Source organism: Ambystoma mexicanum, chromosome 1q (assembly GCF_040938575.1).
Source record: "Ambystoma mexicanum isolate Mex_15411 chromosome 1q, UKY_AmexF1_1, whole genome shotgun sequence".
In the NCBI taxonomy this organism is placed as follows: domain Eukaryota; kingdom Metazoa; phylum Chordata; class Amphibia; order Caudata; family Ambystomatidae; genus Ambystoma; species Ambystoma mexicanum.
The window spans coordinates 1,207,498,215-1,207,513,293 of record NC_090922.1 but is presented as its reverse complement, the minus strand read 5'-3'; the positions used below and the strand labels follow the sequence as shown (position 1 = coordinate 1,207,513,293).

Here is a 15,079-nt window from a genome sequence, read left to right as displayed (position 1 = left end):
TATTGCAGCGCATGGGAGACGCAATTTGGGGTTCTTTGATGAGTGGTCTGGCTGCCTGGCACCACGCACAGCGGCCATTGCAACAGCCTCTTTCAAAATCTTCCTGCGTCTACTCTTCGACCATACAACTTATCCAGAACAAGACTGCGAGACTTGTGCTTGGCCTCAAGCCCAGGGATCGTATCTCTCCAGCTCTGAAATCTCTTCACTAGTTCCCTGTGGCTGCAAGGATCAACTTCAAGAACCTCTACATTGTCCACAAGGCTTTCTGGGGCCTGGTACCGCCCTGCCTCCAACTTTCCCTTCCAAAACATCCTCCTTCTCAAGCTCTCCGCTCATGAATCTCCTACTCAGACACTTCTCCAAGCAGAGTTGGGGGCAGATCTATCTCCTCGGCTGGGGCCTCCCTCTGGAACAGCCTCCCTGCCCCTCTCAAACTTGAGCAGAACCACCTCAGATTCCTGAAGGAACTCAAGACTTTCCTCTTTGCTTCCGCTTTCTCTTCCTCTCCCCTTCTTATGTCCCCGACTGCTCAACGCACTCGCCACCTAGATACACTCTGAACTCGGGCCCAGGCTCCTGCATGTCCAGTTTCCCTCGCACTGCCTACGGGCTCCCCAGCACTTACGGGTCTGTATCTGCAACCCTACAGTCCCTTCTCCCTGCACTTCTGAGCCACCCACTGGCTGCATTTGTGAGTTAACTGCACTCCCCTACACTTCTCCCCCACACTTGCACGATCTGAACGACAAGGCCTAGTCATTTTGTCCTCCTTGTTTCCCCTTTTCCACCATACCTTTTCCCCTCAAGGTCTTGCCTGACCTTTGATGCCCTGCGAGCCAGGTAAAGCACCCTCCATTGTAATTCGAGGATCACAAGCTGGGCAAATCCGAGTACCTTCTGGCCCCACATTTTCAGAATCGGGGATCGTGTAATCATGGCCACACATTTTTCTGTCTACTTCCACTGCACCTCAGAATCTCTTCCCCCCACCCCCCAAATGTGCTGGACAGGCAGCCGCGCGAGGTCAGCCCCAGTTCTAAAGAGCAGTATGACCCCCCCCCCCCCCAACCATACTCTTGCAGTTGGGGCAGCCACCTCTCCAGCTGGATCGGAGGTCGGGGAGCCGAGCCTGCTATGATCGGCAGCAGTGATTTGTGGTCAGTGAAGACAGTCAAATGTAGATATGAAAGTGCTTACAGCCCCATAGAACCGCAATCGCCTCCCTCTTGATTTGCAAACAACATTCACTGCTTGTCAACACCTTGCTGGAAAAGGCTACCGGTCGTTGATCTCCTTGTTGGTCTACCTGAAGTAGAACCGCCCCCAGTGCCATGGGACTGGTGTCCACCACTAGCTCTGCATCCCGCTGGGGAATCGAAAAATGCCATTGCAGTGTTTGCCACCAGTGTTTGGAGTTTTTTGGTGGCATGGAAGGCCTGCTGCTTATCCTTGCCCCACTGCCAGTCGTGATCCTTTTTGGTCAGCATCCGCAGTGGTTCAGTCAACGTTGCTAGGTTGGGAATGAAGTTCACCATGCCTAGGAACTTCTTACTTCAGAGGGCGATGGTGGTGCCCCTCCTGCGTTATCTTGAACCTTCTGGGTATTCGGCAACAACCCCCTCCCTCATTATCCCCCCCCGTCCCCTCTAAACCAGTCTACCATGGAGTGCATAAAATGGCACTTCCTCCCCTTTAGGGTCAGGCCTGCTTGACAAACCCCATCCAGCACCGCCTCCAGCCTCGGCAGGCAATATTTGTGGATCTTGGATAAGATGAGCTAGGAAATATTTCATTTATATGCTAAATCTTCCTCACCCGTTCGATCCCCAAAACATTTTGCTGGACTTGGTGATTATCTTTCCATGTTCCTGGTGAGAGGGGAAACTCCCCTTCCCCCCCGCCTCCCTCACCCTTTTATTGTGTTTTATGAGTGACCTTTTTATGTCTCTCCATAGGGTACATTTTAAGGTATAGTTCCCTATAAGATTTGGGCTTAATGGATTTTCCTATGGCAACACACAGCACCTTATGAGGAGCGTGCTGGTTTGCCCCCTTGGGCTTACCTTTGTATTTTCTCTGGATTTACCTTGGGTGAACTACTAAGGGTAGAGCGCGATTGCCATCCCCTTTACATTTTATACGCGAGACCAACCTCAACCTTATGTGGAATTCTGGGGAAAAGCATGGTATCCCCTTTCCCAATTGACCCAGTAACATTTCTGTTACTATGGCACGCTAACTATTATGGCTGGTGGTGGATCTACTTTAATGACTTAAGTTCGTATTACACACAGGCAGTCAAAATCAGCTGCAGTAATGCACAGAAGGGTCACCATTCTGCTAGACTGGTGGGATTTGCTTAGTTTCGCCATTTTTAATCCACTTGTCCTTTCTTGGGTTTCCTTCTGCTGTCCTAGGTGGGGGAGGTCCTGGTTGAAGTGTTTTCTTTGGCTTGAACCCTTTGTATTTCCCACCAGGGCTCCAGAGTGTCTGAAGGCAGGAAGTGAGGAAGGAGTCAAACTCTGCAGCCCTTTTGTCTTCTAGTGTGCCTGAGCGAATCACTTCCCAATCAGGGGGATGGCTGGCCTGATTAGACAGCCACACGCCTCTTTATATGTACTGCAGGGAGAGTTTGCAGAAGCTGTGTGCGAATTCCTGTTTAAAAGTCTGATTCCTGAAGCTGAAGTCAAGTCGACCAGTGGAGCTGAATCCAAAGAGTAAGATGAAGAAAAGACAGCTGTAATGGATTCCAGTAAGCCTGCTGTGTAACTGGAGCCTGTTCCGACGACGCTACCCAGATGCTGCTGAGACTCACTAGTCTTGAGAAGACCTGCAAAACAAGCCATCCCTGGACATGTTGCAACCTTGCTGGGCAGCAAACTAACAATACATGGGGACTTCGAGCCCGAAGTCTGATTTTTGCTGAAACTTGGTGGACTCCAGCCGGACCTTCAGAGACTATACAAATCATTGAAATCCCCCCTCGGTAGGACCAGAATAGCGAGAAGAATCAGACTGGTGACATACCTTCATTTGGCACCTGTAAAAGGGTGCCAAATCCACAGAGCTGTGAAAAGCACAGAAGAATCCTTTGTTGGGAGCCTTTTCAGTCGACTGCTGCTGCAAGTTCCCATCCAGTGTCTGCTCTTTCGTCACCACCACGAATAACCCAGGGACCGGTTCCTGAGCTGCTAGATTGTGAAGGCATCAGTCTTCAAGCTTTTCTTCACTACTGAGGTACTGTGTTGGCTTGGGTAATACTTACCTTAAAGTCTTATGTCGATCCGGTGTGGCCGAGTGGGTGATTTGTGCGTTTGGGAGTTCGCCCATACCTTTCGCTCAGGCCCAATGCGGTAATACATATAGGGAGCCTTCTCTGAAGTCCCTGGGCACTTACTAACTTTGAAGTTTGTATTTTCTTACTAAAAAGGATTTAGGGGTGCAACTATGTTGAAGGGGTCTCAACCACCCCCGCCCCCCACATACCACAAAGATAACATATGCCACCCACTGAAACCGCCCCACAGACCATACCCGGATGACAAAGTAATCGTGATAAGGTCAACTGTCATTACATGACGACCTAGAATAATGCGACTTTCTGCATTGCGGAAAAGCGCATGGAATTCAGGCATTGTAAAGTGGAGGGGAATTTTTGGCAAACTTGGGATTTAAATGTCTGGGACAGAGCATGGGGTTTTGCGAGATGTGATTTGGGGCGCAGAAAAGAAGTGGGCTGTGAAGTGACCTTTTTGTGTGGAAGATTTAACATTTACTTTTATGCAGTGTTTTTTGGCCCGCTTAATGATTAACATCAGTTTTTTTTGCATCTAGGACGGTATAGAAATGGGTGGTGGGGGGATACAAATGATGTGAATATAGAGCCAACATTTTTTTTTATATAAACAAGTAAAGTTACGTTGGGTAGGTAGTGGCAAGCCCTTAATTGCCCCAAAAGCATTTTAATGCTGCCCTAGGGTAAGGACTTATTTGGTTGGTTACTTGTATTAAAACGTTTATAAAACATATAGAGAAGACTGTTGTTTTGACGAATGGGAATGGATTGGTGGGAACAAGCAGGGAGGATATTTTATAAGAAGGAATTTAACATGAGGAATGTTTGTAAAGAGGAAGGGACAGTGAAGGAGAACGCATTAAGGGTGATAGGGTAAATGGATGTGCACACATCGTTTGGGTTAAATAATTTGAGCTGCCAGAGCAGCTTTGCAGTTTTAAGGTTGGCACCGTCAGAGGGCTTTAAAGAGCATTTCTTTTCAGGCACTGTGCAGACCCATTTGGCTTTTCGCAAGCACCCGTTACTAGTACGAGTATAACACTTTAAAGTATTCACGGGCATACATACTCAGCAAAGGGGAGTACTGTTTTCTGCAGAAAGATGGCACTGGAAGGTTCAAAGCATTTTGCGATCATGGGTTGGGCAAAGGAATGGTTCCACACACATAGGAAGGCAGAAATTATCATGGGTTTAATAGGACTTTGATAACACAGAAAGGGAAAATTATGGGAATTACAAAGCCACAGATATAAAAAGGACATTATAGCTGCGCACAGGAGCAACATGTGGGAGAAAGATCACCAACGACAAGGGGAAGGCTAGACTTGGTTGAAGGGAGTGCGGGGGAGGAGAACAGGACATCCTTCACAGTATAGATCAGTGCCCGGCACATGTGCCGCAAATTTAACACTTTGCAGACAAATTAGGCCATTGTAGGCACCAAGGCAATGCAGATACACACACAGGGGGTGGGGGCCCACTTCAGTGGAGCATAGTGATTTTTTATTTACATCATTTATGGTAGGATTTTATAGCTAGGGAAGACAAGAGCATTTCAGTAGGATGGGAAGATTTCACAGTAAACGCACAAATGAAAGTCATATCGTCATGATACTAACAGTAGTTTTGTTCAAGGGAAGGGCGCACAGGAGAAACTGACAAATAGTTATGGGCAAGTTTCAGAAATGCGATGGTCGTAGGGGGGGGGGGGGAAGTGACGGCACTCAAAGGAAATAAGAAAGACGGGTTGAGGCAGAAAAGACGGCTTTTGATAAAGGGGCAGGCGAATGCAGTAGGCATCTGGGGGAGAGTTTATACCAGGGGGGGAAGAATGTTCAATACAAGAACAAACCCAGAGAAGGGGATGATTTGACATTAAAATGAACGAGCTGGCAGCAGACACAATAATTCACATTGAAGGGAACAAGGTTGGAGGCATGGGAGGAGAGGACATAGCATATTGCTTAAAGAGACCAACGCTGTGTTTTAGCAGGATTTGTTTTTTTGACAGGTTTTCTTTGTGGCTGAGAGGGAAAGGGGCAACCATGGCAGACGAGATTACTGCAACAAGAGTATAATAGCAGACCAAGTAAAAGAAATAAGGTGTTTAACTGGACACAAGATAAAGGCCAGGAAGGAAGGGCTAGCAGTACCCAGAGATGGTGGTGGGGTGTGTGAAGGAACAGTAGCAAAGAGATGTCTTAGCCCTGCTTTCCCCACCTGAGAATCAGACTGTGTATATCTAGGCAATAGTGTTGTGTAAAGATAATAATAATAATAATAATAATAATAATAATGTGTACAGAACTCCAGGTTGCTGGTTTACAAATTGATTCAAGAGGAACACTTGCAATGAATGCTATGGTAGTACCTGTGCTGTAGGCGTGAAGGGCAGATCTCTCTTGGCAAGAGTGTAGCACAGTGATGCAGTTTACGATCCACTTTGAAATAGCTTTGTTAGAGACAGGGTCGCCCTCTCTACCAGCTGCCATATGCAACTTATTCTTTTGTTAACAGCCAACAAAAGACTAAGTTACATATGACGCAGGGTGTATACTTGTAACAGGGTTGGTATAACTTTAGTAACTGAGTAACACTGTAGGGTATTACCATTGGGGCCTGCCTCCCTTGAATCTTTCTAAAAGTCTAATTTGGTTTTACTCCCATGAATAGCATGTTGCCATTCTAAATGTGTATCATTGGGTTTTACTCGCATTGAAATGCATATCTCTGCTCTAAATAAGGTTATACTTTGGTTTGCATACCAGAAGTAATGTGTTGGCTTTTAGAATTGTGTTTATGAGTTAGGATATAGTACTTACCTTTCCAAAGATTTATACATAAAATAAACTATTTGTACAATACATAGTTTATTAGTGTTTCTTTGGACCACATGTATGCTACATTTTTGTACCCATCTACAGCCCTCTCTCCCTCCCAAGATGAGCCTGGCTGCGCTGCTCTGTACATACTACCCCCATCTCAGGTGGTACAGCCTTATACTGAGAGTTGGAGATTCTTTATTGCCGAAGGTATAGTAAGTCTAGGTAGGACATTAGAAAAACTGTCCTAATGACTAACACATCGTCACTGACGTTTAGCACCCCTGGAAGTCCTGCGAGAACTCCCTTGATGGTGTGTTGTAGTGGAATTACCCTACATGTGACGAAAAAGTCCTAGGGATGCTTTTTCAAAACACGAAGAAATGAGGGCAAACCCCCCTGCACATGTTGGGAATGGCCGTGGGGGAATGTGCAAAATCATGGCTGTCTTTTTAATTTTAAGTCAGACCGCTATGTTTTAAACTGTGGCTGTTACACCAGCATGTCTATCCCCCAAACGTGGATGAAAAAAAGCACCCCACCCTCTCGACAGGTGGTTGCCGAGAGCCCGTCAGGGTGCTCTGACAACAATTTTGGGGGTGGAGGGGCAACAAATGGACAACACATCCCTGCGCCACCGTCCAGCCCATCCTGAAATGCATAGGTCTCTTGAGACTACGGTGACTTGCGCATTTCAGCAAGGAGCACAAACAAAAACCACATCCTTGCGCTTTTCATTTGAGCTCATTTTAGAAAAATCGGGCCCACTGATGTCTCAGTGAAAAGATTTCTTTTGTGACAGTGTGTTAAACTTTTTCTAAATCTGCTCAGAGGAAGCCAGTGAAATAAAGCCACATCTGCTCCGCTAGAGTAAATTGCTGACCACGAAGAGTGTAAGGGCACTCTCTCGGTTAATACTGCCCGACCTTTACTTTACTGTTGTTGCGTTATTCCCATTGTGGAGTATTCTAGAAATGCATTGTGCACCTCAGTCCTAGTTCCAGCTATACAGTACAACATATTCGATAGCGTGAAGCCAAAGCAAACAAAGCTGCACTATCCCACATCTGTCAAAGGACAGAGCACCAGAATGATATTTTCCAAGCGTTCGTCCCAGAAATACACATACTGAAGTACTCAAAGTGCTCCACACAGTGGATTGCAGTCTGTTCACCTTTGCAGTAACAAGGCTCGCTTAAGGAGTACAGAAGTTCATTCAGGGACAGGGAGCATGAGATTTCCTCACCGCGAGGAATATACTGGCGCCATAGACCAAGCACAATGGCCACATTATACTGTAGGTTGGCTAATTTTTCCTTCAATGTAACTCAGGCGGGTAGCCACGGCACCCACAGAGGCGCATCTCAACGAGAGTGCCTCGCACAGGTTTTATGAGAACCAAAAGGATATTTTAAGAAAATTAAAGCGCTAACAAACAGCATGACAGGTTAATCTTAAAGCCACAATATACATTTCCATTATCTCCTGAATAATTATCCCACCTCCCATCTTACAAGTATTTTAATTAACTTGCCTGCCGTCAGGAAAATATTTGTTAAAATGTACACTACATATAGAACCTTGTATTATAGAGTATTGAATATGCTCCCCACCCCCAATACAAATATGTACCTACAGCGCTGAGTTGCTACAGATAAAAATCAGGCACGCAAGGCCGTCACTAGTGCTGTCTATATCAAAAACCGTCTCAGTTTGCCTCTTTTGGACTAACGGAAAAGGGACAACAAAGGTCAAATGCAAATTGCCGTCTTTTTAGACTAATTACTAAAAATGTGCAGAACATTTTTAAACGTTTGTTGCAAAACTGCAATGCGATGCTCCCATTAACAGCTCAATAAAGCAATGTTATAGTGTCACTTACGCAATTTAAAAACCACTCCTGATATACAAGAGGTTTGTAACTAAAGAAAAACATTTTACAACTTGAACCATTAGTTAATGGATTTACAAAGCAATTAACTAGATCCAATAAGTGACCGCTGCGCCCGCGGAACCAATCCCGAATGCATAGCAGTTTCACGAACACCTACAGAGGCCCCTGAGTGACTCCGAGTACAAGGAGCGAGCAGGCCAAGTCAAACGAGGCCAAATGCAACGCATTTTCAGCAAATGAGAGGTTTTCATGGTGTGCAGGCGGTGTTGGGGGATGGGGGCGGGGGGGGGGGGGTTTCAGTAATTCAGAATCTCAATCCAGGTTTACAGACTATGAGCAAACTGGAGGGCGCCGTGAAACACTCGAGTATAGACACATCATAAATAACCAACCAAACAATGTCTGGCCTCGCAGCAGGCAGCGATCAACAACCAAAGAGCAACAAAGCAAAACCCATATCAAAACAAGACCCATCTGCCGCGTTTGGCATCCCAGGAAAAACAATGTCAACATGCACAGTTAGCATAGATGTTAAACATGTGATTAGAAAAAGAACACAAGTGAAACAGTTTCCAAAAGGTCTCACTTACCCGGTCTACATCACCAGTGTAGTAGGCTATGAACAGAGTTGGGAGAATCATAAAAAGGGCATTGTAGTACAAGAGGCCATATTTTCCCAGCTCCTGGAAGGGAAGAAAAAAATGGATAGATTTGGTTTAGCATCATCATAATGTGGACGTAGGTTTAGGGCATACTTTACAGGAGATTAATAATGTTGGCACTAACACCATTTCGATACTGAACATGCTGTTTTACTGACCTGCCCCCATCCCCATTTCACAAGTGACTCTGCTTTTAGTTTATCAACTATGCAGTCATTTAGATCACAATGTTCCTTAGTCCGGCCACAACACAGGCGTCTTTGAGAAAACTCTGTAGAACCACACTTTAAGTACAGGATCGCATGTAGTAATCTTGTCCAGCTGCTCCCCAAAACGTCTGGTGGGTGGGGGGAGCTGAGGTAATTTTTGTTAGGCAAAGTTTGATTGCAGTACCCTCTGGGAACACGAAAAGCAACCAGGACTACAGGTATAGGCAACCCAACCTTTGGTATAAGCTTCTACTACACAGTTCTGTTAGCGTGTTGAGCAGCCAGGCTGATCTCAAGAGGGGAAATGCAAGCAGTAGTTGAGTTAACCAAAAATTCACAGTTACAGGTATTCAAATAAACTCAAGGTTTCTTGCATAGATTAATGTATTTATCAGTCAGTTATAAAGCTTTCTTTAGAAGGGAGCAATAGACTAGTAACACACAAATATGACATGCATTACTCACCGTAATAGCATTTCTGATGATTGTATCTGCTTAGATTCACATGCTGTGCATATGGTCCGAAATCCAGTGGTAACCGTGGAGTATTACATCTTGTCTTTCGAGGTTCGAAAGGGGACGTCGACATAGCTGTGTCTGTAACACCATCTCTAACTTGATGTGTAGTGTACCCAAAATCCCTCACGCGCCGAGGTCCCTCCGATTGTATTTTTTCTGCCATGAGGGAGCCAAGGCTATTTGTGAGTGAGTACATAAAATAGAAAGTAGTAAGACGTGCATGTTCCTTCCAACCGAGAGGGGAGGCCGGGTCAGAGCATTAGAAGCCAAGCAGACAAAATCATCAGAAATGCTATTATGGTGAGTAATGCATGTCTTTTGATGCTTGTTAATCTGCTTAGAATCACATGCTGTGCATAGACTAGCAAGCAGTACCCGGAGTTGGAAGTGGGTTGTGAGAAGGAACAGTAGTGAAAAGATGTCTTAGTACTGCTTGTTCCACCTGAGAATCAGATCTAGAATGAGTGTCTAGGAAATAGTGTTTTTTAAAAGGTGTGTACATAACTCCAGTTTTCCGCTTTGCAAATGGACTCAAGGGGAACATTTGCAATGAATGCTATGGAAGCCCCAGTGCCCAGAGTAGAATGTGCTCCAGGCTTGAAGGGAAGTTCTGTCACGACCCTCTCCCAAAACCCCCTCTGGCAAACCCATTGGCCAGGTGGAGTCAGGACTTGGGCCTCTAGAGCCTGGCATCCTCATCAAAAGCCCTCATGGGGCCAGTCCTGGCGCCTATGGCGCCAGGCTCATACACCATGAAAAACAATGTGCTTGGGAACTACTTTATTATATCGTCAGCCAACATGGAGGCATCCATATAGCTTGGTTCCTAAGAACCAAGCTATGTGGTCTAGTTTTTTGGGTGTGGTAGCCTAAGGACTACTTTACCTGGACTATTTTGTTGGGGCTATTTAAACCACACCCGAGCAAGACAACACGCTTCGTGTTACTTTGCAGCTTGCAACGTGACGCTCACCGTGTCCAGCTATTCCTCGGAGAAGCAGAACCTGCAAGGAGACAAAAGGAACCTCATTAGCAGCAGCACCTTACCTGCAGTCTTCATCTTTAAACACTCGCAGCTACTGAGAACAGCTTCCTCGAATCTGCACGCCTCCCGTACAGAACAACGTGAAAGAGGAAGATAGAGGCAACATTAAACAGTAGAGACATTTACAAATTAGGAACTGCTCAAAAGGCTTACCTGGCTGGTCGCCTCTCGGCTGGCACTACTCCGGACATTGCACTCGCGCTGAAGAACACCGCGACCTAAAGGAAGGAAAACAGGTTAGCAAAGGCAAGACGCTCTCAATGCACCATCATTTACCAGCGGGGCTCAACCAAGCCAGTTCGCCGCGCTGAAGCTCCGCATACCTAAGGGAGAAAAAAAAAAGACATTTTAAACAAAGAAAGGCATGCAGGATAGCAACAAAACTAAAGAACAGCAATAAGACCTACCTGAACAATATCAAACGGGCCGGCGTCAGTGAAGCAACTAGACCGCACTCGCCCATTAAAGACAACGCGCCCCTGCAAAGAAGGCAGGACGGAGAGCACCAATTCTACCACAAGGTGAGGAGAGGGCGCCAGAGGGACTGAAATCATACAGGGGTGGAGGGAGGATACTTACCCCAGTCGGTCAGTCTTGAACACAGTCCTCATGTATTTTCAGGCAGAACCTTCCCCGCAGACCACATCAGGGCAAAGCTGAGAAGCATAACAGCGAGTAACGCGGCTGGGTGGCGTCCCTGTGGATACCAGGTGAGCATAACAAGTTCTCTCAGAGTGTAGCATAGTGATGCATTTGACAATCTACCTAGAGATTGCCGATTTAGAGACAGGATCTCCTTCTCTACCAGCTGCCACTGAGATGAAAAACTGGTTGGTCTTCCTCAGTGGTCTAGTTTTTTCCAGGTAGAACATGACCGCCCTGCGCACATCTAGTGTGTGTAGGCTTCTTTCGGCCATGTTAGTGGGATTCTGGAAGAAGGCAAGTAGTTCAAAGGATTGGTTCACATGGAACTTTGAAATGAATTTAGGCGCAATCAGGGATGAGTGCGCAGAACCACTTTATCTCTGGACTGTAACAAAAGGGTCTAGAACCGAAAGGGCCTGTAGTTCTGATAGAAGTGATAGTCACTAAAAAGGCTGTCTTGTAAGTAAGGTCTTTGAGACTTGCCTTATGCATAGGTTCAAAGGGAGACCCCAAAAGTCTGGTCAGAACCACATTTAGGTCCCATCTGGGAGCTGGGTTTGAAATGGGGGGATGAATTCTTTCAACCCCTTCCATGAAAGCCTTAACAGGTATTTTTCACCATGACACCTTTTCTTGTGACGTAGAGAATTAAAAACCAGCCACGGGTCCAACAAGTGCGTCAGGTACAACACAATGTGGGTAGCAGAGCAGTCAAATCGGGTTGATGCTCTTGGTATTGCACCAGATGACAAAGCGTTTCCACTTGCTGGAATAGCAATACCAGGGGTTAGGTTTCCTAGCTTCACCGAGTATGTCCATGCATCTGAGGGAGCTGAAGGTGTCCAAAACGCTAGGACCCCAGGAGCCAGGCCGCTAAGTTCAGAATTTGCGGGTATGGATGTAGCGTCTCCCCTCAGTCTTGAGGCACCATGATGTACGGACAGAGTAGTATCACAGGAGGCGGAAGGGCCATTTCCATCATATGGGAGAACCAGGGTTGGCGGGGCTACCAGTATCATGGTAACTGGTCCTGGTGCATCTTGTGCACAATCTTGTTGAGCAGAGGAGTCGAGGGAGGCTGGAGGGAGAAGCGTAGGCAAATTGACCTGACCATGTTATCCGAGTATGTCCAAGTGTCCGAACTCTAGGACCTCAGGAGCCAGGCCGCCGAGTTCAGAGTTTATGGGCATGGGTGTAGTGTTTCCCCTCTGTCCTGAGACAACATGTTGTATGGGCACGACAACTTAGGAGCCCCATTCTGCGAAAACTTTGGAGACTAGGTCTTAGTGTAGACGTCATTCGTACTCTGTGGGCAGTGGGAAATCTCAGTTTAGCACGTCAGCTACACGGTTGAGTACACCTGGAACGAGTTGGGACAGCAGGAACATCTTGTGCTTGAGAGCCCACATCCAAATGTTCTGGGACAGCTTGGATAGCCCTGGAGAGTGTGTGCCCCCTGTGTTTTTTTTTAATTTTTTTAGGTAACTCATGTCTATGGTGCTGTCTGTCAAGACCAGAACTTTTTCCCCTGTAGCCATGTCTGAAAGGCCTTCAGTGCTTTGAATACTGCTAATAGCTCTAAGGTTTATGTGGTTGGACGCTACTTGTAGGGATCACACTCCATGCACTGTCTGCTGTTGCAGATGAGCCCCCCCGCCGACCTCGTGAAAGAGGAGTCTGTAGTGAGAGTGGCTTCTACTACAGGGGTTGTGAAGGTCTTCCCCTTCAAGAGGTTTTCCCTCAACCACCACCGCAGAGAGAGAACAAGGGCTGGCAAGACAACTACCATATCTTCCCATTGTCCGCTGGCCTAGCACCACTGGCTGTTGAGCCACTCTTGCATGGGACGCATGCGCAGCCGCACATGAGGCATTAAATAAATGCATGACACCATCATTCCTAGCAGTCGCATGGCCTTGCGTACCATCACTTCCCAACTGGCTACATATTGGAGGGATCTGAGAAAGCATGATCTGAACCCTGTCGTTGGATGGGAAGACATGCCCGTCTTTGGTCCGAATTAGAGCCCCCAGAAATTGTTCGACCTGACTGGGGTCCAAGCTGGATTTCTTCTGGTTGATGGAGAATCCCAGACTGAACAAGGTCTATTGTCTTCCGAGTGTTCAAAAGGCATGTTTTGTAAGAGTCCCCTGTTATGAGCCAGTCGTCGAGGTAAGGGTAAACCAGGACGGATAGTCTGCGCAGGTGTGCTGCCAGGACCTTTGTAAACACCCTTGGTGCCGAGGCAATGCCGAAGGGGAGTACCTTGAACTGGTAGTGCTCGTCCTCTATCATGAACCTTGGGTATTTTCTGTGCGCTGGCAACATTGAAATAGGAAAGTATGCATCTTTCATGTCCAGTGTCGTCATGTAATATCCTGTTTCAGTGGGATAACCTCCTGCAGAGTTAACATACAAAGTTTTTGAGGTTTGACAAATGTGTTCGCTGGGCGCAAGTCTAGTACAGGGCGCATGGTGAGGTCCTTTTTGGGGTCAAGGAAGTACACTGAATAAATACCCTCGTTTAGCTGAAGAATAGGGACGTCTCCTACGGCATCCTTTTCCAGAAGTGCTTCCACCTCTTGTATCAGGATTCAAAGATGGTCTGGCGTCACTCGTCTTGCTTTGGGCCGTCTGAATTGTGGCGTCGGGTAAATTCCACACAGTACCCGTGGGCGACCTTTCCGCGACGCTGTCCTCTAGGTGGATAGTTGGCGGGGGTGCTGGATGCCTGTCCTGAGTTCCATGCATTTCTCGTATAATGCAGATTCTGTGTGGAATGGGATTGGCCCCGAAAGGACTGGCAGGAGCCACCCTTTTCGACTCCATCAGGAGGTGCTTCTCCTGTGGAAAGGGGTAACCCCGCCAGTTTCCTGGTGGTGTCTACCACCAGGAAATCAGGGGTGGCATGGCCCTTAACGTACGGTCAGTAGGGGGAAGGGCGAAAGTTTTTCCACCCTCGGATTTACCGCCCTAGTCTGGGCTGATGTGACCAATGAAGGAGCCAATCTTCTCTTAATGGAATTCAGAAGAGGAATGGCTGGAGGGGGTCTTTTCTTAGAGGATATCCTCCACAAAATCCTGTTTAGGCAAGACCTCCTGGGTGGCAATTTGAAAATGGTCAGCAGCCTTTATCAAGATGCGTTGAACGCCATCTGATCGTCCACTGGGTAAGCCTTGCGGGCCGGAGTGGAGAGAGGTGAATCCAAACATAGGACATCATGGTCCTGGTCGGGAGTAGGGAGCGTCCAGGGTTCTGCCTCAACCTGGCGGTTATCCTCCCAGTTATCTGTAGGATCCGCCTGTTCGTCCACAGTGTAGTCTTCAAAGAAGGTAGCGTCCTCATCCTGGTCATAAATGTCATGATACGTGTCCATGTGGATCTCGTCCTCAGAGAGGACGCAAGTGTAATCTTCCTGAGTGGGTTCTACAGTTCTTTGAAACTTAGAAGCAGGCATAGAAGGGTCCTCCTGAGGCCTCTTGGGGGTATGGTTCTCTGAAAGCGAGACAAATTTCTCCAGTCTATCTATACACCCTTTTTCTCTGGTCCATCTAGATGCGTCAGAGGGGTCGAAGGGTGGAACATTTTCATTTTCCTCCCTATGGCGCCAAAATGTGTTCCCAATAGAGCTTGACAATGGCACAGGACTCTCCGTAGTCCTCATGAGCATCGGGACTCTGTGGCGCGTCTTTGTGCTTCAACATCTCCCGAGACCTCTCCTTCAACCCCACTGCCGAAGCAATCCTAGCGATGCTTTCTGAGTTGTTCGCCAAAGCGGTGTGGTGTACCGGTTGACTTTGGCCTAGTGGTAGATCTTTCTCCTACCAAGGCCTTGGGGGGGTGGGGGAGGGGCGGAGCATCAGCTAAAGGTGCTTCGACGGCGGCATGGGTTTTGGAGGTAGCGCCCTTTGTTTTGGGAGGCCCAGTCGCAAGATGCTGCTGCGGATGCAGGGATGGCTGCTGATCCTGAGGAGAGGCATAACT

General features: G+C 47.2%; 1 protein-coding gene across 1 annotated transcript in view; it reads right to left on the bottom strand.

Annotated features, from left to right (window-relative positions):
- The window catches only part of SLC35D1 (solute carrier family 35 member D1), a 180,277-nt gene that overhangs the window by 61,594 nt on the left and 103,604 nt on the right, over positions 1-15,079 (bottom strand). The window contains exon 8 of the mRNA XM_069641946.1: positions 8,605-8,697. Within this exon, the coding sequence (XP_069498047.1) occupies positions 8,605-8,697 (93 nt within the window). The remainder of the gene's footprint in view (positions 1-8,604; positions 8,698-15,079) is intronic.